This window comes from Camponotus vicinus, unplaced genomic scaffold (genome assembly GCF_025532165.1).
Source record: "Camponotus vicinus isolate PSW18456_S1 unplaced genomic scaffold, iyCamVici1.0 SCAF_12, whole genome shotgun sequence".
In the NCBI taxonomy this organism is placed as follows: Eukaryota; Metazoa; Arthropoda; class Insecta; order Hymenoptera; family Formicidae; genus Camponotus; species Camponotus vicinus.
The window spans coordinates 17,629,235-17,653,277 of record NW_028141948.1 but is presented as its reverse complement, the minus strand read 5'-3'; the positions used below and the strand labels follow the sequence as shown (position 1 = coordinate 17,653,277).

At 33.2% G+C, this 24,043-nt stretch overlaps 3 protein-coding genes across 3 annotated transcripts; 2 read left to right on the top strand and 1 right to left on the bottom strand.

Moving 5' to 3' along the window:
• Positions 1–147: 147 nt before the first annotated feature.
• Cand1 (Cullin-associated and neddylation-dissociated 1) lies at positions 148–7,264 on the top strand. Its single transcript, XM_083083723.1, has 17 exons — positions 148–518; positions 1,005–1,174; positions 1,448–1,661; positions 1,748–2,040; positions 2,116–2,278; positions 2,368–2,641; positions 2,765–3,271; positions 3,359–3,642; positions 3,732–3,863; positions 3,941–4,109; positions 4,184–4,481; positions 4,567–4,765; positions 4,850–5,107; positions 6,031–6,219; positions 6,319–6,562; positions 6,683–6,829; positions 6,926–7,264. The coding sequence occupies exons 1-17, from the start codon at positions 477–479 to the stop codon at positions 7,057–7,059; spliced, it is 3,717 nt and encodes a 1,238-aa protein (XP_082939849.1). The 5' UTR covers positions 148–476; the 3' UTR covers positions 7,060–7,264.
• Positions 7,265–11,411: 4,147 nt separating this feature from the next.
• LOC145962553 (transmembrane protein 205) lies at positions 11,412–21,691 on the top strand. The gene is made up of 4 exons (XM_083083721.1): positions 11,412–12,105; positions 19,320–19,513; positions 19,631–19,794; positions 19,982–21,691. Exons 1-4 carry the CDS (start codon positions 11,831–11,833, stop codon positions 20,267–20,269), a joined length of 921 nt encoding a protein of 306 aa, XP_082939847.1. The 5' UTR covers positions 11,412–11,830; the 3' UTR covers positions 20,270–21,691.
• On the bottom strand, positions 21,310–24,010 carry Wap (DDB1 and CUL4 associated factor wap). Its single transcript, XM_083083720.1, has 5 exons — positions 23,803–24,010; positions 23,622–23,708; positions 23,209–23,493; positions 22,584–23,136; positions 21,310–22,461 (listed from the first exon to the last, which is right to left on the bottom strand). Exons 3-5 carry the CDS (start codon positions 23,459–23,461, stop codon positions 22,227–22,229), a joined length of 1,041 nt encoding a protein of 346 aa, XP_082939846.1. The 5' UTR covers positions 23,462–23,493; positions 23,622–23,708; positions 23,803–24,010; the 3' UTR covers positions 21,310–22,226.
• Positions 24,011–24,043: the final 33 nt, after the last annotated feature.

Below are 24,043 nucleotides of genomic sequence, written 5' to 3'. Positions count from 1 at the left end.
TCAAGTTGCTACATCGCAATTGACGGTCGATGAATCGCGTTAAAAGTAGCGAAAGGTACTTTTCAAGCCGGCATTATTTTTTCACGAGGCTTTAAGTGCGCACATACGTATATGTGTTTGCGCATGATGCGCATGCGCGTGCGGAAGATACCACGGCCACGGCACGACACGAACGGCGGGCGGCTTCCTCGTGGCGGCTTTAGGAACGCGAACGTTCAGTCAAAATTCGGCATCGCATCGAGAGATGCTGCCGATAGCGGAGTTACAGTAGAGAAGAAGAGAAAAAAAAGGGAAGAAAAGCGCTGACTACATTATATATCTCGGCTCGTGCGTCTTTTCATCGGGGCGAGGATTCGTCGGTATCGTTCTATCGGGATCCCTTTGTTTTTCCTTTCTTTTTTTCGTTGCCTTACAAAACACACCGCCAGAGTTGTGCCCGATCGTCGAACCGGCTGTGAGAAAAGAACTCTGCAACCATGGCTAGTGTCTCCTATCAAATAGCGAATCTGCTGGAGAAGGTACGCGTAGTCGTACATTTCGGCACATACATAATATATGTATATGTGTAATAGCGATCGAAAAAAATATCATTCATAGTCTGTGCGTTTTATACGAGATTTCATTCCGTCATGGCATTTTCACGATGACATAACCTCGCTATGTTGTTCGTGAACTCGACTCCGATACTTCATGATACTTATGAATGTATCGTAAAATGATAACTTTTTCTCTATATAATAATTTTTAATGTATATATATATTCTGAAAGTTTATACACGTGTATGAAATTATACCTGGATATTATAACCATTTCTAGCGTGCCAAATAATTGGTAAACTAATTAATTAATCAGTTTTATCATTGTATTTTATTAATTATATATTATAAATTAATCGATCATCTCTGATTATATTTTGAAATCGATGATAGCATATCGTTGTTATACGAATATTTTTGCAGTATCGTAATACGACAGTGTTTAAACAGCTATGCTCCCTTTGTAGATGACATCCAGCGATAAAGACTTTAGATTTATGGCAACTAACGATTTGATGAGTGAACTGCAAAAGGACAGCATTAAACTGGATGATGATTCTGAGCGCAAAGTTGTAAAAATGCTTCTTAAGTTATTGGAGGATAAAAATGGAGAAGTACAGAATCTTGCTGTCAAATGGTAGATTTCTTTGTCTGGATATTATATATATATATATATTTTTTTTTTCTTTTTCTATACTTTTTTTATACATATTCCATATATTAATTTTGTATTTTTTCTTTTCTTAAATTTCTTGTACTAATATATTATACAAAGTCAAAAATTATAAACACAAATCAAATAATTAGACAATAGATTTGTATATAAAGTGTTATAAATATTTGTTGCTTTTATATGAGAATTCTTTATTCAATTGTATGGTTACATGGATATGTATGTATAATTTTTCAGTTTGGGGCCGTTAGTTAATAAAGTAAAGGATTACCAAGTAGAAACTATTGTGGATGCTCTATGTACCAATATGGTATCCGACAAGGAGCAATTGCGCGACATTTCTAGCATCGGCCTGAAGACTGTCATTTCCGAGCTTCCTTTGGGTTGTAGTGCATTAGTCGCAAATGTTTGTAGACGTATCACAGGCAAATTAAGCAGCGCTATTGAAAAGGTAAATTATCTTTGTCAGATTTTTTTTAAATTTAATCTCTCTTATATCTCCGACAAATATATATCTATACATCATACATCTTTCAGCAAGAGGATGTATCTGTACAGCTTGAAGCACTCGACATTGTTGCCGACTTACTCTCTCGCTTCGGTCCTCTACTAGTCACATTTCATTCTACAATTCTGACCGCATTATTACCGCAACTCTCTTCGCCGCGACAAGCGGTCCGTAAACGCACTATAGTAGCGCTGAGTCATCTGTTAACGTCCAGCAACAATTATTTATACAACAAATTGCTAGATTATCTTCTTGAGGGTCTTCAAGTTCAAACGGCAAAGAACGTCATACGTACCTATATTCAATGCATTGCTTCTATTTGGTTAGATAATCTACATTATATTCGAATAATCGATAAAAAGAATAAATTATGTGATTTATATAAATTTATTTGCAGTCGGCAAGCAGGACACAGATTCGGCGAGCAGATAGAACGCGTTATGCCATTGATTGTTCAATATAGTAATGAGGATGATGATGAATTGAGAGAATATTGTTTGCAAGCATTTGAATCTTTTGTTTATAGATGTCCGAAAGAAATTACACCTCATATAAACAAGGTACATAATTCAGATCCATTTTACATTATCGGCATTATGTACATTTATGTATCTTATGTGTCTTTATTATTAAATGAATTATTTTTTAGATCATAGAGATCTGCCTAATGTATATTACATATGATCCAAACTACAATTATGACGATGATATCAACGATCTTTCTGATGGAGAAGGTACTGCAATGGAAATAGAAGAAGATGGAGAGGAAGACGCAGAAGACGAATATTCCGATGATGATGATATGAGTTGGAAAGTTCGTAGAGCAGCCGCAAAATGTCTAGAAGCGGTTGTATCTAGTAGAAGAGAATTGTTGTCAGATCTTTATAAAGTAGTTTCACCTGCATTGATTGCTAGATTTAAGGGCAAGTATTGATCACCGAAATTTATGTACAAAGATGTGTGAAAACATATATACATATATTTAATTAATTCTTATTTATCCAATATGATTATAATGCATGAAATTCAATGTTATATAATTGTAGAAAGAGAAGAAAATGTAAAATCAGATATATTTCACGCGTACATCGCTTTACTGAGGCAAACGAGGCCGGCTACCGGTGTGCCACTTGATCCAGACGCAATGGAAGACGATGATGGACCTATTGCATTGTTACAACAGCAAGTACCATTAATTGTGAAGGCAGTTCATCGTCAAATGAAGGAGAAGAGCATCAAAACGAGACAAGATTGCTTTTCCTTGCTAAAAGAATTGGTGCTTGTTTTACCTGGCGCTTTAACTAATCATATCCCAGCATTAATTCCCGGCATACAATATTCCCTGGGTGACAAGAATTCTTCTTCGAATATGAAGATAGACACTTTAGCTTTTGTGCATACGCTATTGGTGACGCATCAACCCGAAGCTTTCCACGTTCACATGCCAGTTTTGGCGCCTCCAATTATACTAGCTGTAGGAGATTCCTTCTATAAGATCGCTGCCGAAGCGTTGCTCGTATTGCAGCAACTCGTACAAGTTATCAGACCACACGGTAAGCAATTTTATACTACTTAATTTTTATTTTGCAACCTGCAGATGTAAGAATAATCAATAACAGAGATTTTAATGCTTACTTCAGATAAACCCTTTTGCCGTGGCTTCACTCCGTTATCTAACGAAATATACCACTGCACATTAATGAGGCTCAAAACGGCGGATATCGATCAGGAAGTGAAGGAGAGAGCCATCGCTTGTATGGGACAGATCCTTGCGCACTTTGGAGATACTCTGTCAGACAAATTGCATGTGTGCCTACCTATCTTCTTGGACAGATTGCGCAACGAGATAACTAGACTTACCACTGTTAAGGCTCTAACTTGTATAGCTGCGTCTCCTCTGAGAGTCGATCTTAAACCAATCATGGTAAGTTTATAAAATATAAGTGTATACATACCATAAAAAATGGCAAAGCTCTCTTTTTCCTATATACAAAATATTACTGTTTTTTGTAGGAAGAAGCAATACCCATTCTTGGATCCTTTTTAAGAAAGAATCAACGAGCTTTAAAACTTTCTTCTCTTCCTCTTCTAGATACGTTGGTATGCAATTATAGTTCGGCTCTGCATCCAGACTTACTTGATAAGGTAATGAAATATTAATTGTGCTCTATACATTAATATTTAACAAAACGTACAATAATTGTCTTTAAATCTTTACGTAGGTTACTACAGAGTTACCTGCATTATTAAATGAATCAGATCTACACATTGCGCAGTTAACATTGAATCTTCTCAGTACCATTGCAAAGTTACATCCAGCTGCTTTGACGAGAGTTTCTGATCATATCTTGCCAGAGATACTCATCCTTGTAAAGTCACCACTTCTTCAAGGTAGAATTATTCCGTTATATAACATTGAATTAAAAATTTTACTGTACTCAATACATTGATATTTTGTCGAACAGGTATCGCATTAAACTCAATGCTCGAGTTTTTCCAAGCTTTAGTACAAGCGAATCTACCGGGTCTCGGGTACAGAGACCTTCTCGCGATGTTAATAGTTCCAGTTACTCAATCCGTACTTCACAAGCAGGCTTATCATTCACTAGCCAAGTGTGCAGCTGCACTGACAATCACATGGCACGAAGAAGCGCAATGTATCGTGCAACAATTGCTAAAGGATGTTCAAAATCCGTCAGACATTCAGAACGTTGCCCAACACATATTCGCCTTGTTGGTCATTGGAGAAATAGGAAGACACGTGTAAGAGAGCTATAGCTGTTTTTTTTTTATTTTGAAATTATTATATTAAGAACATTTGTCTTTTTAAAATAATATTCCTACACAGAGATCTGAGTGGAATTAATTCGCTGAAACATACCATTATAAATTCATTTTCCTCTCATTCGGAAGAGGTAAAATCTGCGGCCAGTTACACGCTAGGAAATATCGCGATTGGAAATCTTCCTGAATACCTGCCTTTCATACTTCAAGAGATCGAGGCGCAGCCCAAACGCCAATATCTGCTTTTACATTCATTAAAAGAGGTAAAGATACACATTCTTTTTCCATTAAATTCATCTAAAAATCTATATAAAATCATCCCTACTTTCTTTTTCTTTTTTTTGTAGATTATCACGAGTCAGTCGGCCAGTCCATCCGGCGTGTCGCATTTGCAAAATTTCGTGCCTTCAATTTGGATGCTCTTGTACAGGCACTGCGAATGCACGGAAGAAGGTACTCGTAACGTCGTGGCCGAATGTCTCGGTAAATTAACCCTAATTGATCCTGCTACTCTATTACCAAGATTACAAGAATCGCTCAAATCACCGTCAGCTCTCATGAGAACAACGACAGTTACCGCGGTCAAATTCACCATTTCTGATCAGGTACTGTACTTTAAGTTTTGACAACAGTTATTCTACAATAATTGCGTACACAGCCGTGTTCGAAAAATCGCCCGCAGTACTTCCGATGATTCGGGACTCAAAAAGAAGAAAAAAAGTTATATAAACATAGGTCCGGAAATAAGCCGTTTCCGAGTTATAGCCACTTTTATGTTAAAAAATTTATAGTTCGCTTGATATCCCTCTTCATATTTTTTTTAAATTTTAAATTTTTAAATTTAAAAATTCAAATTTAAATTTAGAAATTCAAATTTGAATTTAAAATTCAAATTTAAAAATTTAAATTTAAAAATTCAAATTTAAATTTAAAAATTTAAATTTAAAAATTCAAATTTAAATTTAAATTTAAAAATTCAAATTTAAATTTAAAAATTCAAATTTAAAATTCAAATTTAAAAATTTAAATTTAAAAATTCAAATTTAAAAATTTAAATTTAAAAATTCAAATTTAAATTTAAAAATTTAAATTTAAAAATTCAAATTTAAAAATTCAAATTTAAATTTAAATTTAAAATTCAAATTTAAAAATTTAAATTTAAAAATTCAAATTTAAATTTAAAAATTCAAATTTAAATTTAAATTTAAAAATTCAAATTTAAATTTAAAATTCAAATTTAAAAATTTAAAATTTAAAATTAAAAAAAATTAAAAAAAGGGTTGTCAAGCGGACTATAAATTACAATTTTTTTAACATAAAAGTGGCTATAACTCGGAAACGACTTCTTTCCGGATCTATGTTATATAATTTTTTTCCTTCTTTTTGGATCCTGGATCACTTCCTAAAGTACTGTGGGCGTTTTTCCAAATACTTTGTATATTAGAAATGTATATATATAATTTTTTTTATGTGTATTATTTTTATGTGTATGTTATTTTTATAATGTATATATGTATATATATTGTAGCCACAACCGATTGATGCCATGTTGAAGCAATGTATGGGTAATTTCCTAGTTGCTTTAGAAGATCCTGATCTTAACGTTCGGAGAGTAGCGTTAGTAGCATTTAATTCCGCTGCGCACAATAAACCTATGTTGATAAGGGATCTCTTAGATGCGGTACTGCCACACCTTTATGCGGAAACCAAGATCAAGGTTAATAAGATCTAAACTAACAAAAATTTAAATTTAAATTATATACTGTTTTTCTAGAATTTTATAACATAATATAAAAGTTTTCTTTTATATATACAGAAAGAACTTATCAGAGAAGTCGAAATGGGTCCGTTTAAACATACGGTGGACGATGGATTAGATCTCCGTAAGGCAGCGTTTGAATGCATGTATACCTTATTGGATTCATGTCTCGATAGATTGGACGTTTTCGAATTCTTAAATCATGTAGAAAACGGTCTCCGAGACCACTACGATATCAAAATGTTGACCTATCTTATGACAGCGCGACTCGCACAGTTATGCCCAACAGCAGTCTTACAAAGTGAGTGATCACACGCGATCATTCTCCATTTGTTTTACTAAAACTCTTGACACACACATGCGTGCGCGTATCATAATATTTAGTTAATTTTAGTTAATCTTCTGATTTTTGCTTACACAGGATTGGAACGATTAGTGGATCCACTCAAAAGTACTTGCACAATGAAGGTAAAAGCGAACTCGGTGAAGCAGGAATACGAGAAGCAAGACGAGTTGAAACGTTCCGCCCTAAGAGCTGTCGCAGCATTGCTGACTATCCCCGATGCAGGCAAGTGGAATTATCTTGAAATTAGAAAAGAGATTAAATTAATTTAAAGAAAATCAGCTTTTGATTCTAAAAGTAATATAAAATATCGATTTGCAGATAAAAATCCATCGTTGAGTGAATTTGTCGGACAGATTAAGGCTACGCCGGAATTGCAGCCACTTTTCGAGATAATACAAAAGGACTGTACCGGTAGTAACGTGAATGAGACAAACGCGATGGATCAAAGCTAAGAGTAATTGACTTAATTCTTTTTTTGTATCTCATATAGATCGCCGTGGACTAAGCGCGTTCGTGATCATACTCTATCCATAGTTTATTTCTATACATTATTTTTTCATTATATTATATCTTCGATTTGAATGTAGTTTCTAATAAATGTGAGTTAATGTAGCACGCCATGTATAAATTTTAAAATAAATTTGCCGGCAATAATCATTTTACCATCACGTGCTTACATTTCCTGTTTTATCGGATCGATCTATGCTAATTATCGCGATAAGCGATTTAATTTGATCGTACATTTCGCGCAAGATGAAATTAGCAATGAAAAAACTCGAGAAAAATATAATGTCGAGATAAAAATTGCCTTTTCAACTGAATGTTAAATCACACATTCGCGTCCTGTGCAATCCACTTTCATATACATTCATAACGGTTTATTTACATGATCCATTTTATATGCGACACCCAAAATAAATTTATTAACAAGGTGCTCTCTATCGCATTTTTAGCGTGTTACACAAAAAATAATAATAATATTTAATTATCGTGATTACGCCAAAAATTTAGAGATTATACAATATACAATATAAAGGAGAAAGAGAGAACCTGGAGAAGAGACCACCAAGCAGATCTATGAATAACAGTTTGGGAATAACGTCAGAGTAACGCGTATGTGCGACTATAAATAGATAGTAATTGTGCAGGAATAATTCGCATCTTGCTAAAAGGTTTGCGGTCGACAGCCTTTGCAACTGACAGCACTTGATGGTGCGTTGACTTTGCAAGTTGAATGAATGGAATGGGCGTTGAATGAATGGAAGATAAATAATTTTTTTCTGATTTCATCTCTTAACACACGAATTCTTTGATGCGTTTGACATGGAATTGACAATTACTAGTAAATTACTATTCATTGATAACGATACAGGTTAAACACAAACAAAAATAATTTCAAATCACTATTGATAAAAGTCTAACGCTCATAATAGTCATCAAATCATTTAGATAAGCATATGTTTGGCGCATCACTCGGAGAGGAAGAAACCAAATTCGCTTATAAAATATTGCATGCGCGCAAATGCTCTGAAAAGAAAAGAATTAATAAGAAGAAATAAAAAAATTGACGGTAATACTTCATTTTCTTTTTATAAACCAAGAGTGCGCATGTGAATTCTATTGTACAAAAACGTTACAATTATATTAAATACGTATAAAAAAATGTCATTACATGTTTTAAATTGATTCTTGTGTCTTTTTCTCTTAAAGTAGAAGCCACTGTTGCGTCAGGCGAGACGCGTTTTATTCGATCGACGTGATTGTGTAGAAATTGTTAATCGCGCGCGTGCAAAATGTCAATACGCACTCGAGTGACAGCTATGCAACTATGCGACGTACATATTTCATCGTCGCTGCGATTCGTATTGCAAGGGCATCACGATTGCATATTTAATGCGTCACCAAAAAGTGGCGCTTGTCACCTCTTTTCCCTCTTATATTTTCTATAAGGAAATCATATATATCCTATATAATCCTATATAAATCCTATATATTCCTCTTATATTTCCTTATAGGATTTATATAAGATTATATAGGGTATATCTTGTAAGGAAATATAAGAGGAATATATAGGATTTATATAGGATTATATAGGATATATATGATTTCCTTATAGGAAATGTAAGAGGGAAAAGAGGTGACAAGCGCTACTTATCGCTGTCGCTTATCGAGAATTCCCGTTTGTTTCGAGGAAGAATAATTAATAAGCATTGCTTGATCGAATTAACAACAATAAACTATCCTAATCAAGCGTTATCAATCGCGATTTTTTCGCGATAATATATATAATATTATAATATTGTCTGCATTGTGAGCCAGTCTCTATTTTTCGCGTTTTTGATAAAAATTTCTCATATTGCTCTATTAAAAATCATAAATCATTGTAAAATATACATATTTTACTAGCGTATAAACAATTTTCTTTAGTCTCGTGAACTGAAGACCTACTATCGCGGCCTCACGTCTATTGGATTTCACGTCTCGGTATTTCTCGAGAAGAAATCGATAATGTGTAAAAGAGGCAACACATGAGAGAGAGAGAGAGAGAGAGAGAGAGAGCATGATTTTAAAAGATATGATTCTTTCTTTCTCTCTCGCAATTAGCGGAGCTGATTCTTTAATAACTCAGAGCGGGATAATTTGTTCGCCGAATTTCATTGAAGTCCGTTTCTCGAACTATGGGCTGGAAAGCAAGACCGTCTATCTCCTGGCACGTACATCACACGTGCGTACGTGCGTTGCATAATGCGCAGCATCGGATTTGCGCTTCCGCACATGACAATTTAACAATGATTCTCGTGATTGACGCTGGAAGCTTGCACTAGCTCATCCCTGAAAATCTGTAAGCTTCAACGACGGCTCGATCGTTGCAATCAAAAGTGGAATTGTAAATCGATTGTAGCGATGTCCTAGGCCTTTTCAAGTACTGTAAAATTTTAATAAATAAAATCTTCATTTTTTTTCCTTTATATGTCTGTCAAAAGAAACTTTTCGAAAAAATACTATAAAAATATCATACTTGAAAATTTAATATTAAAATCAGTCGTGATTAAATTTGTATAGCACCAAATTGGGATATTGAAGTGCAAAACTCTATCTTAACTTTGATATCTATTTACGCGATAACTATTTCGCGATATCCGCGATGATTATTACTTTTTGATGTACATGAATCATTATTCGATTTAGCGTACATTCTCAGAATGGATTGCGTGTACCGGTTTCTGATGAAATTTTAATGAGATTATACATGTTCGTAACAGATATTTACAAGCTTTCTCGAATTCGACTCGACTGTTGACAGTGTTAGCAGTTTGACGCGAATTTACACGAACTGTATATTATCGTTATCAATGTTATTTACACGTTAGTCGAGAGGTTTTCGTCACCGTTTCCGTATTTCCGTAAATCATCTTAACTCTGCATAATTTTTATATAACGACAAATGCGATTAAAGAATCGTGCGAAAATTATAATTTACATCTAAATATAATACATGCAATTAATATTGCAAAACATTCATTATCGATAATGAGATATCTCGAGAGATTTTGTAAACTTGTATTGAATTGTAGTAAAAATTCTATATTGTTTTTTCTTGTTTTTGAATTATACATTCTCTAACAGATGAGTACGTTTCTCTAAGATCCCTGGCGAAAATAAGAAACTTTATAAAGCGTTAACAACCGTTGAGTGAGGGTTTTCTGAGAGTTTATATGCTTTTCAAACTTTGTAAGAGCACTTACATAACGCTGTTGGGTTTTGAATGCTTATCAAACGCTGCAGTGTTGCAATTTTTGTTCTACAAACTCTTTATATAATGTTACATGAAAGTTTTGCAATGCTGAGGTAACATTTTTCAGAGTACGTTCAGTAAACGTTGATACATCTTCGTGTACAGAGTTTACTCAGACTTTTCAAACGTTTACGTTTACGCTATAACGTACAAACGTCTTTTAAACGCTGCAGTGTTGCAATTTTTGTTCTACAAACTCTTTACTAATCGTTTTTAAACTCTCGACGAACTTCCACAAACGTTCATGTAAACGCCAAAGAAACGTCTCATTTTTGCCAGGGATGAATACGTTCTCAAAGAGTAATACAAATAGGAATGCAAGAATACATGCGAAGAATAATACAAATAGGAATGCAAGAATACATTAGATATCACAAGCAGTCAATTACATAAATAAATAGTTCTCGTAACTTTGTAACAAATCTATTGTCTCATTGTAAAATTGAAAACGTATGCATCATTTATTATTTAATAATGCGATGCAAAAGAAATAATATACTTTATAATTTAATAAAAAAATAGAATTGCATGATTGAATATTTTGATCAGCAATAAATGAATATCTTATTTCGAATATTTCTACTACATCAAATGAATTTAACATTTTCACATGTGAGTATGTGTGTTGTGCAATTAATTTCTCTCGCTCACTTCTTGATTGGCTCTTTTTTATAATAATTTCAACCTGTGTAGAATATAATACAAAATATTAATCCTGCAATGCTCGAGTATTTTTTTTATAATCTGTTTAGATTTATAAATGAATATAAAGCTATTTATATGCGACATAAAAAAAGAAGGTGAAAAGATCACGTTACATATGTGAAAATCGGAAATATTTCTATATACATTCTCTTTATAGAAGATTCAATTCTGAGAATCAAAATGTCACCGCGAAAAAAAAATCAGCGCCTGTTCTCTCTTGTAGAAAAAGAGACCCATGGCGCCTCAACCCTTTTCGCATCCGTTCGCCACCTCGTAGAGACGGAGAACCGGAGGAAAGAGAGGGAGTGACATAAAAGTGGAGCGGTGTCGAGGCGCAGCGCACTCTACGACGATAATCGGGCAGAGAGAGAAATAGAGAAAATCAGAAAGAGAGAGAAGTAGCGAGTGTAGAATTTCTCTCCCACGCACGTCACGCATGTCAAACGATCGGATGTGATCGGTCACCCTCGACGACAGGCTATCGCGCTATCGAGCACATTCGAGTTCGTCAAACCCACCTGCGCTGCTGGAGAACGAGCATTTAGATAGATAGAGAGGAGAGACACGAGAGATCGGTAACAGCAGAGTGCCAACGGGATAGGGAAATCGCGAACAGTCTTCAAGTGACCCGAGTGTCCTGTTCAAAGATCGTCGTCTTTGAGTAAGAGATAACTGAGATTCTCTCTCTCGCTGATATCACGGTACATTAGCAGCGACGCACCATGTGTGTACGTACATTGGTTGGTAACGAAACGATGTTATTCGATTCGAAAAAAAAAAGCGGCAAGTTGTCCCGTGCCAAGGAAAAGTACACGAAACTTCACGAGAAGATGCTGGAGAAGGAGGAGCTCCTGCGTCAGCGGGAGCAGGAGAGGAACGCGTTCTACCTGCCCGATCTGGCCGACAATGTCCTGACCGCGAGCACGATTTACTACAGACTGCTGTTGAAGAAGCTTACCAAGTACTACGAGATCGTGGGTCACTCCAAAGCGTTCAAGTAAGTATAAAAAATTTGCTCTCTCTCTCTCTCTCTCTCTCTCTCTCTCTCTTTTTGATAATTTTTGATATAAAATTTGAACAGAAAATTTCTGCATAAAAATCGACAGATTTCGTCAGACTTATCTGACTCTCGTCTTATCGATGAGACGCTCGCTTTCTTTCATCAAAGACGATTCTCTTCAGAGGAGGCAGATCTGGGAGCTGGACGCACTCTCGCACGCTGGACAAACTCTTCGAGTTCGCGCGTGAAGTTTTTGTCCCCCCTCTAAGGATCTCGTTACAATTTGTAGATGCAATTACAAAGTTCTCAACTTAGGCAAGTCTTGCATATTTTTCACACTTGCAAAGAAATGTTTCGAGTTTTAAGACACCATGTGTCGCTGATAAAAGAGAAATCTTTATATATGCAAGATTTACTTTTGGAAAGTACACATACTTAAAATAGACAAAACGATTGCTATCGTAAAATTTTTGCATGCGATGTGTGTACGCAAGAAAAGACCTCTGTATATGCAATGTTCTTATCATATATATGTAATTGTCTTGCGGGAAGTCATTTTACACATATACAATCATATACGATTTAATCACTGGATTTCGTTGCAAATCCAATTACGATTTATCATTCATAATACTAAATCAATACATATACGCGCGTAATAATATAATGCTAGTATATACTTTTATTCATCTTTTCCAATATAATCTGTTTAGATAACATTTTTAATATTTTATGCAAAAACAATACATAATATATCCGAAAAGCAGCGCAGCACAGATCGAAATTTATTGACAAAAACTTAATAATGCCAATACCTTTGCATAAAATTTCAGTGATAAAATATCTCGCGGAGCAAACTGTTCATGATGAAAGAAAGTTGAAGCATAATTTATGACTTTAATTAGCAATGCTAGTAGTCTTTTTAAAATTATTTCTACAGAGAGATCGATTTCTAAAATTTCTATATATCTATATTAAGAACGCGATAATTATGAGTAATTAAATAAATAAAATAAACATATATCTTACATTTTCATTTTTGAAGAGTTAAAGATAGGATCATTTTTAATGCTGTCAAAATAGATAGCTTTTTCAAAATTGTTAGTTATTTACGATATTTCTATCATGACTATTCTATTTTAATAATTACAAACACATCTAGATTTTAATACGTAAGTTCTAGGCATATGATAAGAATTAATTAATTGGATTTTGATATTGTGATGAAGAACCTTCTCGTGATAAGAGCCTTCCGCTTGATTTATTGATTCAGAAGATAAATGTATTTTTTAATTTTATCAGAACCAGAAAAAATCACCGCAAAATTACGCATTATCAATGTCTATATATTTCTAATGTTTTAAATTAAATCCCGCGAATAATTGTCAAAATGGGAGAAGTGGGAAAGCATTAATCAATGCATGATGCAAATCGAAACTGATGGTACATGGTCTATCTAAAAAATCTTTTCTATCTTCGCGATAAACTTTCCATCATATGACATATTTATTGCCTTCCATTTGTAAGATACATATGTGCATCTAGTCGGTATCTTTGATCTCTTTGATCTCTATTTCGAGAATCGTTATGAAAACAATGATCTATTGACGTGCGAAGACGTCATCGAAATGGCAATTTAAAAAGATTTCTATTTAATTTCTTTTTATTGTTACATTATCTTTTTATTGTTACATTATAATTTGAACAATAAATATCCTTTTTTGCTGAAACGAAATACGCTATAATTTTGAAAAATCAAGTTAGTAATGACACGCTGCGAGAGATTATTTTTATTGAGCATTGTTTCCTTTTTCAATTTTTCTATATACATAAAATTATAAATAGATCTCCTTTTTTGAAAAAATGTAAAATTCGCGGAAGTTTATTTTAGATGTGACGCATACCTTCTTTTATCTATTCTTGTCAAAGGTGCCAATGACGTCATAATTGACGCACCTCTTCAAAAGTTTTCAATAAATTCTGGAATAATTTTTACCGATAACATCTTTTTCTTCTCTCGATATTTTTTGAACGATTTGGATTCCGATAATTCTAAAAGATCTAAATAATTTCTAAAAAAGAAAAAAGAAAAAGAATCGAAAAACTTCCACGGATCTCTATGAAATTCGACGTAAAGTTTATCATATCGATAACGCGATATTTCAATAATTCCATATAATTCCGTAAACATATCTTTTATTTAGCGATTGCACTTTTATGTGTAATCGAGAGACATCGATTAAATCGCTCTCGAGTGCAACGTTCTCGGGCATTAACATCGCGTGCCTATAATTAGTCGGATAATTGGATAATGATTACAAGTCTACGATGTGTCTCGTGGGAGAACACACAAACCGATGACTGTGTCCGCTCTTGCTGCGTGTCATGTTCGCGTAATCGCCACGTTCTCTCAAAAAAAAGAAAGACAGATAAATGAATGCATTCTTGTAAAGGACGTGCACGCAAGCTTCATTCTTTCAAAGAAGTCGCTTATAAAGAGATTAAATATTTTTTTTATTGCTTTATCTTCTAACATTTATTTTTTATAATAATTTCTTACACACACACATACGCACATACAAATATATATATCAAAAATCTCTTGGCAAAGAATAATATTTATATTTAATTATTATTCTGATTAATTTTAATATTAATTAAAAATATTAATTAGAAATAATATAATGATTATATAATATAATTATTTTTTAGTAATATATATAATGCGTGCACTTTTGGTAATGTACATAACGCGTGTTTTTTTGCACGGGAGGCAATCGTTAATTTTTGTTTGTACAATAAAGTTTAATGGAATCGCGACTTTCTCGCGCTGAAATCGCATACGTATACATTTTCGAGCTGACACAGCATACGTGGTCACGCGTGATACAATTTCCAATAAAAAAAACATAATTACATATCCTGGGCGTTTCGGACAACCGCCGAAACCCGTTTATAACGCAAAGGCGTAGGAAACATTATCTCTCGAGGAGATTTCTTATTAAATAGTCCGTTGATCGAGCATTCAAACATTTTGAATATTGGTTGAAATTAATCGATTGTCCCCGATAATTGCTCTTGCGTTGGCTCTTTAATAAATGTATGTCACAATCAGATCATATCAGTATATATAAAATATATATTTCATAATTATTATATTATAAATTTTGCATATCTCGTACGAAAATACAACATATCATATCATATATCACATATCATATATATACATTATCATATCTATATATAAATCACTGTTAAAAAAAAACAACTGTCGGAGAAATTTCGTTTTAACATATATATATATATATATATATATATATATATATATATATATATATATATTTATAGAATATCCTAAGATTAGATATATCTTTTTAATAACAACTGCTTTGCACTTAATTAATTTGCATTAATTTGCAATTAACTTTTTTTTAGCGAAAATTACATCATTTATTGCAAGTTTTCAATTTTTTCTATCGTATATTTTTCTATTTAATATTAAAATAAAAAATGTAATTATTCTCTAAAAACTCTAGCTAATTCTATCTAAAATTAACTTAATTATTAACTTGAAGAATATATAATTTTGTTGTCTTTTTTAGTTTTGGATTCCATTGTTTAATCTGTGTACGCGAAAAGCCTTTTATACTAGTTTATATTAAATCATAATTAATCGTTCTCGATAATTGGAAATACATAAAATATCAAGGATTTCTTTTTATAGAAATTTAGCACGCACAAAACGGTAAGTTATATAACGAGTTCACGAGCATACCAAACACCTGTAATCTGCCTGCCGTGTCGGAACTGATAATTCGCCGAGTATCAAGCACCTCTCTCGCATCTTTAAAGAATCACAAATGAGGCATAAATGATCTCGTTTGTTTTGTCTGGTCACTCCGTTATGTCGCATAATTTATTAGAAACGCATCTCAAAATGTATGAATAGTATATTGTGCGTTTATTCACATGTCATCCTTCCGTTTATTAATAATTTATATAATTTATTCTCTCTCTCTCTCTCTCTTTCCTACAATATGTACATTCAGTTACTCGAAATATGACGTAATTATTTTCGATGATATATCTTTAATAAAATTTTTACCACACTTATTTCAGATTCTTATTTAACTGTATGTGTAATAATTTTATATTAAAAATTGTCGTCTTGATGTAGATTCACCTACTAATTGAGATTATTTTTTATAACTGAAATTAATCGATGTACAGAACAGAACTGATATATATTCCAAGTATTAAATTTGTATTTAAAGATAGATTTACTTAGAGTCACAAGGTTACATTTTAGGAGTAACGTGACATTTTGAAGCAAAAAGGAGAGATCAGATGCATGCAAACGAGAGATTCGCGCTCATTGTGTTTCGTACGGTTATTAAAACCGGAGAGAGGACTGACTTTTGCGAATCATATACTGTCGCAATCTAAGCGACATAGATCGTGCGTGCCATCCTGCACGTTTCCCGTTGATAATACCAGACTCGTAACGCATTTACACACACACACACACACACACACACGGACGTACGTCCGATTATTCGCACGTCGAATCGCGCTTATCTTCTGGACTTAATCCCCGGACTCTTCCTTTCGCAGATCCTGCACCATAAATAAAAGACGGGGTATACAATCTTTAAATGAAAAAAAAACATAAGATAACGAGAGAGAGATTAAAACAAAATCAAAAATGGAAAAAGCAGAAAAAATAAAAAATAATTAAGATATTAAAAAAGGAAGAAATGTAGAAAAATTAACTATTCAATATATCTAACCAATGTATGCATTTGATTAAAACAAAGAAAGAGCGACAGAAAAAGATGTATCTAACTATCTAACAATATTTTATATCTGATGAACGGTAAAGAGATAAATGAATAAAATCGTCTAGCATCGTTGATGAAATAAATGAGAGACAAAATAATCTCATTCTTTAATTAAATTTCTCGTTGGAGACATTTGTTTCACCATCTTGCACTTGTCGTAACCGATATAAAAATAACGGGAATGATGAAATATAAGAGGTAAAAAATATGCGGGTCTATAACAAACGAGATAAACAGATGTGACGCAAAATGTCGCGTGCTGGATTTTTTTTCGTCTCGCCTGTTCACCTACTTGTGTCGCGCAAACACCGATTTATTAATCACGAGGAAACAATTGAGGGCAAAAAATTCACTGACAAATGTATTGTGATTGGTTGACCTCGTCGCGATTAATTGACACTCGAAAGGGATCACGAGTGTGATCACGCGCAATGTATTGTCACAAACGTTTCTTATCGAGAATGCTCTACGTTTGCCAAAAAAAACAACGTCTCTCGACAGTCAGATCAGTCCTCGTGATTTTATTTGTAAATGTAAAATTAGTCCGAGGATGATGGTCGCCTATTGATTCACGACGATACTTTTATCTGGTTAACGAAAAAGAAGTAATTTCTCTCGCAAATATCTCTCTTGCGATCTCCCTTCGTGCAATTACGTAAATTATATACGCCGGCGAAAATTGTATATAATTATTTATACAGCATGACACATTAGCGACCATTATTACATTTTAAATGACGTACGCCTGAAATTTGATAAATTCGACAATTTTGAAAGATAAAAATTTTATGATGCAAACATGTAAAATTATTTGTTTACTGTTAAGATTAATGAACAAATAAAGACTGCGTCATATGTGATAATTTGATGCTACGTCACGTTAAATCGCGTTTGATTGATAAATGAAAGGCGTTACCTTCTGAAACAATTAGAATTACTTTATGTCTATTTATAAAATAGATAGATAGAAATCATTTCTGATCGAATGGTCAAAAAAGGATGATTATGCAAATTCTTTTTTATTAAATTTCCATAATGCTATTCAAAATATACAGAATCAAAAGGACCGAAATTTATCGAAGCGAATATCGCGTTGGCAAATATGCGAGCGCGCTTTCAATTTATTGAGAGAAAAAAAAGAAACGTTGCAGGCAGACGTCGGGGTACTTAATCAGGGAATGCGTACATCAGCATCCTCGTAACAGCACCGGCATAAAATACGCGAGACACTTCGGAGAATTTCGAGAGAGTCACGCGTATGTGTACGCGAATGCATACATGTTGACACACGTGCTTGTACGTGCAAAAATTATTGCTATTTATGTGTCTTCGATATGCCACAGGCATAAATGCGTGTCATCTCGGCAGGAAGCGCTTGCTGAAATTTACTAACGAGTTCTTCATCTTCTTCATGCGTTGCATTTTTAACATTTGCGTCATATGAGAACTATATGAATGATAATAAGTATTAATAATATATAAATTACATTCCTTTCAACTATAATAGTTTTTCATCTTTTTATATTATAAATATATTTTTATAATATATTCGCGTATTCATGTATATAAAACAATTTTCTACGATGAGAAAATAAATATGATAATTATGGCAAATCAACACATACATGTATGTGTGTGTGTGTGGGTGTGTTGTATATTAGAAAGCAAAAGTTCTACATGCCTTGAACTCATTTCAAAATTAGACAAATCTATAAGCGTTAATCACATGCTTGCATTGACAGCAAAGCATTCTCAGACGTCTTCAACCTCGGCAGATTTATTTGACTTTGACGTCACGTCGACATAAATTAAATTATTTAAAGAAGATCGTGACGAATTCGAATTTATCGATATCGCGGACCGCAGACTTGCGCACCATGTATTAAATAATCATATAGTTCAAAATACTCGGCGAATTATATATCTAATTGCAAAGATATGTCGAGAACATACGGTGCGTGGAGTATATCTCGCAAATTGCGTCAAGTTGGATCATCACTGTAAACTTTTTTATGGTGATAAGAATGAAAAAAAAATGAAAAAGATCTAATCAGACCACATGGACTGTTACGATTCCGATCGAGATAATGTATTTTTATTGCATTCCTTCCAAGCCTTTTATCAAGTTGCAAATAGCATAATTTTTTGCTAATTAATTCTCAATTTGAAATTTTTCGAATTTGAACTATAATATCTAACAATAAGAACGCTAATTCTAGCATATTCCTACGTAAAAAAAAATTTAATTTCTTTTTACAAATTATCAAAAAAGTTTTGATTGATCCGGAATAGAGTGTTTTCTTTAATTAAAATTCTCGCAATTGAGAGAGACCGAGATATTAAATCCATAATTATGTTCTTTTTTTGCAGAATTCTCTTTCACACAACACAACCCACTCATGTAATCGTGATCGCAGCGGTCTTGTTTGTTGCATCGCTCCTCGTTTCAACAAAGGGAAAACAACAGGCTTCTAGCCATTCTTATTCAAGGATAACAACCCTTATTTATCTCGCATCCTTTGTCATACATTTAGGTGCGCAAATTTGGATGACCTTCGTATCAGGTAAATAAAAAATATCGAAATATCTGTATATCGTAAGAATAGAGAGTGAGTTTTCTCTTTTTTTCTTACATAAGTTTCTATGATTGATTACTTACACACATGATAATTTGTTTCCAGGTTTATCCTTATACTTTGCATTACCACGACACGCGTTTGGTGAGGTGCAGCGTGTCCTATTTCCGAGATATTTTACGATTAACGCAGGCTTGAGTCTCACCACTCTTCTCATATTCGTCAAACACCATCCGACGTACACGTGGGACACCGAAATCGCTATTCAGGTGAGTAGATAATATCTTAAAAATTAAAGATAGATTTTCCTTTTACATACATAACATATATATTTTTTTAATAAATATAACTTTTCAGAGATTTGACTTTTTCTTAATTTAATTTTTCTATTTAATTTTAAATCTAATAAAATTGAAAAGAGAAACGAATAAAATTGATATTAAATGCTATTCGTAGGTCGGTGCGATGTCTGGAGCCTTCTTCCTGGAATTGTTAATTCGTCTCTACCTAACACCTCCGCTGCTCCAGTTGATCGTGCAGAAAAACAACTTGGAACGCGCGGCAGGTGTTGGAAACGAGATTGGCGGTTACAACACCGGGCCGCTAAAAAACTGCCCGCACTACTTGAAGATTCATCAAGCGTTCCGCCGGGTACACGTGTCTGTCGCCATGGGAAACATGCTCACCATGGCATGCACGATTCTACACCTTTACTATATTGCGAGTAAATTGTGTGTTCTATAAGCAATTTCGAAAAATTTGTATACTCGATTTTTCGAGAGTTTAAAGAAAATCCTCAATAGAATCTGGAAAAGTATCTTATACAATGATCACATAAAGTATCGGGGAGTTCAGACACTTCGCGATGCAAGATATGATCTTACCTGCCATTAAAGTTACTCGCGATAATAGATTACATAAATTTTTCAATTACTTTGAATTTTACGTCTCGAGGATATCGAGAATTGTAATATTCTAGTATTGAGTATTCTAGTATTGAGTACTCTAGTATTGAGTATTCTAGTATTGAGTATTCTAGTATTGTACTCTATTAGTCTGTCTCTATTATGCTCTATTAGTCTGTCTCTATTGTGCTCTATTAGTCTGTCTCTATTGTGCTCTATTAGTCTGAGTTTATTCTATATTGAAATAGAGTAAACACACTCAGCGAAGTCACATACAATAGTTGTTATTTACACGATGTAAATTCACATGTTGTTGTTTTGAGAGAAAATCAGACCGAGACGAGAGGATAAAAGATGAATTTTAACATTTCTCGTAAATATATGATCTGCTTACAATTCGTTTGTAATATAAATTATTGATGAAAGTAAAATGCGAAAATGTATGCGTGCATGTATAATTTGTGAGTGTTCGAGATTGAGTGAATGTAATTTATTTTGTCGACATTAGAAAGAAAAATCAATGCTTTTATATAAATAATGTCTCGCATAAAAATATATACAGATTTACTTGACTTAGGGGATAGACAAGTATAAAAATATTATATACATATATTCAAATTCTTTTAAGGCATAGATTCTTGCCAAAGCATATTTCTTTTCTTATATTGATACGTGAGAGGATAATTAAGCTCTTGCGTTATATTATAAAAATGTATTGATACAATTAGATAAAAGTATTCCGTCTATGCCCGAGAAGTTATCGTGGTTTTCTTGATAATGAATGCTTAGAAATTTTGAAAGATTTTCTATCGAATAGTTTCATGAATATAGTAAGATCACTGCTTATTACATTGAAGGCGAAAGTATATTTACTCTGTATCAGAGTTAATAATATTTATTGCACTAGGAAAAAAATTGCAAACTAAAAAAATCATGCATACATATACACACGCGCGCGAAATGTCAGTCTAGACCAAAATGAATGCGAAAGAAACGCATTCATTTTATATAATTGACCGAATTATAAACTCATGCAGAGCTCATTATTGTAAATAATTGCATATTGTTCGTTTAACATTTGTAAATCACGATATTTCATATAATACATAAAACATGCATGTTGTTTTTGTAAAAATTTTACTCTTATTAATATACCTTTCTACATATATGTGTCAATTCTGATACATAATTCAATAATTTGTATGTAATATTGAAATTATTAATTATTAATTTGAAATTGTTAATAAATATTATTACATAATGGGTCTCTTTTAAATTAACTTGTTAATTTGGTATCCATATCAATGTTGATGTAATCATTGGTATATATTCGTCGAGAGTGTCATTATATAATATACATCTTCAAATATCAAAAATTTACACTTATATAAAAATCTGTACATTACATACTAAAAATTGCGAGTAATCACAATAACTTGATCACATTCGAGGGAATTAATGCTACAACTACGCTATACTATATGGTTACATATATACCGTTATTGTAATAACAATTAACTATAAAATTATATCAATGTTCATACCTAACGCAATTTAAAAACCGTTTTTTAAACTATTAATGATTGATTAATTATATATCGATACAATTTATGTAATATTTCTATAAATGTATATACATAGTTAAAAGATGCAAGAATTGAAATGTTGCTATTTACAGCCATTCACTCAGAATATATGTATCTTAAGTTAATATAAAAAAAAAATATTGATTCTTTATAACTCGTGCATTTAAAACAAAATTAAAAATAATTATATTTTAATGAAAGATTCTTAATTTAAACTCGAAGAATCTCGGCCGCTTTATTGTAACAAATGGCTATCCAATCGGGCTGCGTGGCGCCCCATTGAATCTGATTAACTTCACCTTCTGCAGCAGTGTAAGCAAGTATAGGATCTTCTATCGCTCTTGGCATTTGCTGTATATCCCAAATCAATGCTTGATTATCATCACCAGCAGTGCAAATGTGACATGACGAATGTGGGGCCCAAGCTATTCCATTAACGCTGGCTCTATAACAAAAAAAAAAAAGCAATTAATTGAAGAAATATTCAATACAAGAAATGAAATATTTCTGTATAATATGACATAAATAACAATCGTGAATGGATGAATGATTGTGTTTTATATTGACCTGTGATTACTTAATCTCGCGACTGGCGTGCATGGTACACGAACGTCCAGAATAATGACTTCGCACGCGTCCATCGCTACAGTAGCAAGATAATTTGGATCCTGCTTGTTCCATGCTAGTCGCAATAGCGGAGTGTGTTGCGGATCCTCGTAGATTATCGTCGAATGCTCCAAGTGTCGTAGATCGAACATTCGCACAGAACCATCGGCACCGACAGATGCAAACATGTCACGACCACCTCCGGCGCGGCTAAATGCAATGTCGTATACTTCTTTGTCATGAGCAATCAGCTGTGTTTTTACATGACCCGTAACCATGTTTACTCTGCCCAACATCTGTCCTGTTTCTAAACCCCATATTGTGCAAGTAGTGTCTATACTAGAAGTGCCGATAAGATTCGGATCTACCTCGTTCCAATCGAAGGATGTAAGTGGCGCACAGAAATCCGAATTCTTATTGTTATTCAAGACACATTCCAAACGAGTCTCAGGCTCGGCGGCACGCCACACTCTTAAATAATCACCAGATGTGGCAAGAAGATCGGGAAATAAACCTAACAAATATTTATTTATTTGATTATCAATAGAACCTAGAAAAGATAACAAATTAAAATAAATGCAAATACCTTTGCTATCTGGTATCCACATAATTTTTGTAGTTGGATAAGGATGATCAAATGTACTTTTAGCACTAAATTCAGATGTCTCTTCGTCCAGCGAAACAATTTGTACTTTGTTGTTGTACTCTTCCACAAAACTTCCCAATGCTAAACGAAATCTTTTATCAGGCCTCACTGACCAGTTCATACTGTACAACGGCCATGGGGCTTCATACTTGTAGATTTCTTTTCGCTTTGGTGGAACAGTGTGCATAGCCATGGTTAAGCTCCAATATTCTTGTCCTGATTGCACTGAAAGCAATTAATTTGGAAATTTTAAACATATTCATCTGAATTATTATTAACATAAATAATCAAATATTAAAATCATTGAGATCAAGAAGCAAAACTTAAGATAAACTTTAAATTTGTCAACTAACCTGATGAGTATGTATTGTTATAGGGAAATAATCACTGAGAATATATAAAATCCGATAGAAGTTTAAATGTTTATAATACTCATATCGCTGGAAAAAATGAGATCATTTAGATTGAAAAAAATGTGCAGGTCCATACATTCCGAATAAAAACAGCGGAAAACTACACAAAACTTTCACAAACGTTTCGACTGCGGCTAATATTTCGAGGAATAAAATGGCGTCTCTTAGGGATTTTCGTAGCTAATCTCGATCCGAAATCTTTCAAATTTTTTTTTCTGAAAATTTTAATTTTATCTTTTTCAAACTTTCTTTACATATATAATTAATCACTCAAAACATGTGAAATCTGCACAAACAACAGGTTTGTTCTGCACGAACAAACAAACTTTCTGCACTAGTGTACACTAACTGATAGAAATCTC

Bases quoted from the DNA above. Each gene is read 5' to 3' on its own strand.
- LOC145962553 (XM_083083721.1), top strand. From the start codon at position 11,831: ATGTGTGTACGTACATTGGTTGGTAACGAAACGATGTTATTCGATTCG. The intron at 19,514-19,630 runs GTAAATAAAAAA...ATTTGTTTCCAG, and splicing joins TTGGATGACCTTCGTATCAG to GTTTATCCTTATACTTTGCA. The intron at 19,795-19,981 runs GTGAGTAGATAA...TGCTATTCGTAG, and splicing joins ACACCGAAATCGCTATTCAG to GTCGGTGCGATGTCTGGAGC.
- Cand1 (XM_083083723.1), top strand. From the start codon at position 477: ATGGCTAGTGTCTCCTATCAAATAGCGAATCTGCTGGAGAAG. The intron at 3,272-3,358 runs GTAAGCAATTTT...TGCTTACTTCAG, and splicing joins ACAAGTTATCAGACCACACG to ATAAACCCTTTTGCCGTGGC. The intron at 3,864-3,940 runs GTAATGAAATAT...ATCTTTACGTAG, and splicing joins ATCCAGACTTACTTGATAAG to GTTACTACAGAGTTACCTGC.
- Wap (XM_083083720.1), bottom strand. From the start codon at position 23,461: ATGGCTATGCACACTGTTCCACCAAAGCGAAAAGAAATCTACAAGTAT. The intron at 23,137-23,208 runs GTATTTGCATTT...AATATTTGTTAG, and splicing joins GTGGATACCAGATAGCAAAG to GTTTATTTCCCGATCTTCTT. The intron at 22,462-22,583 runs GTCAATATAAAA...TTTTTGTTATAG, and splicing joins GCGAGATTAAGTAATCACAG to AGCCAGCGTTAATGGAATAG.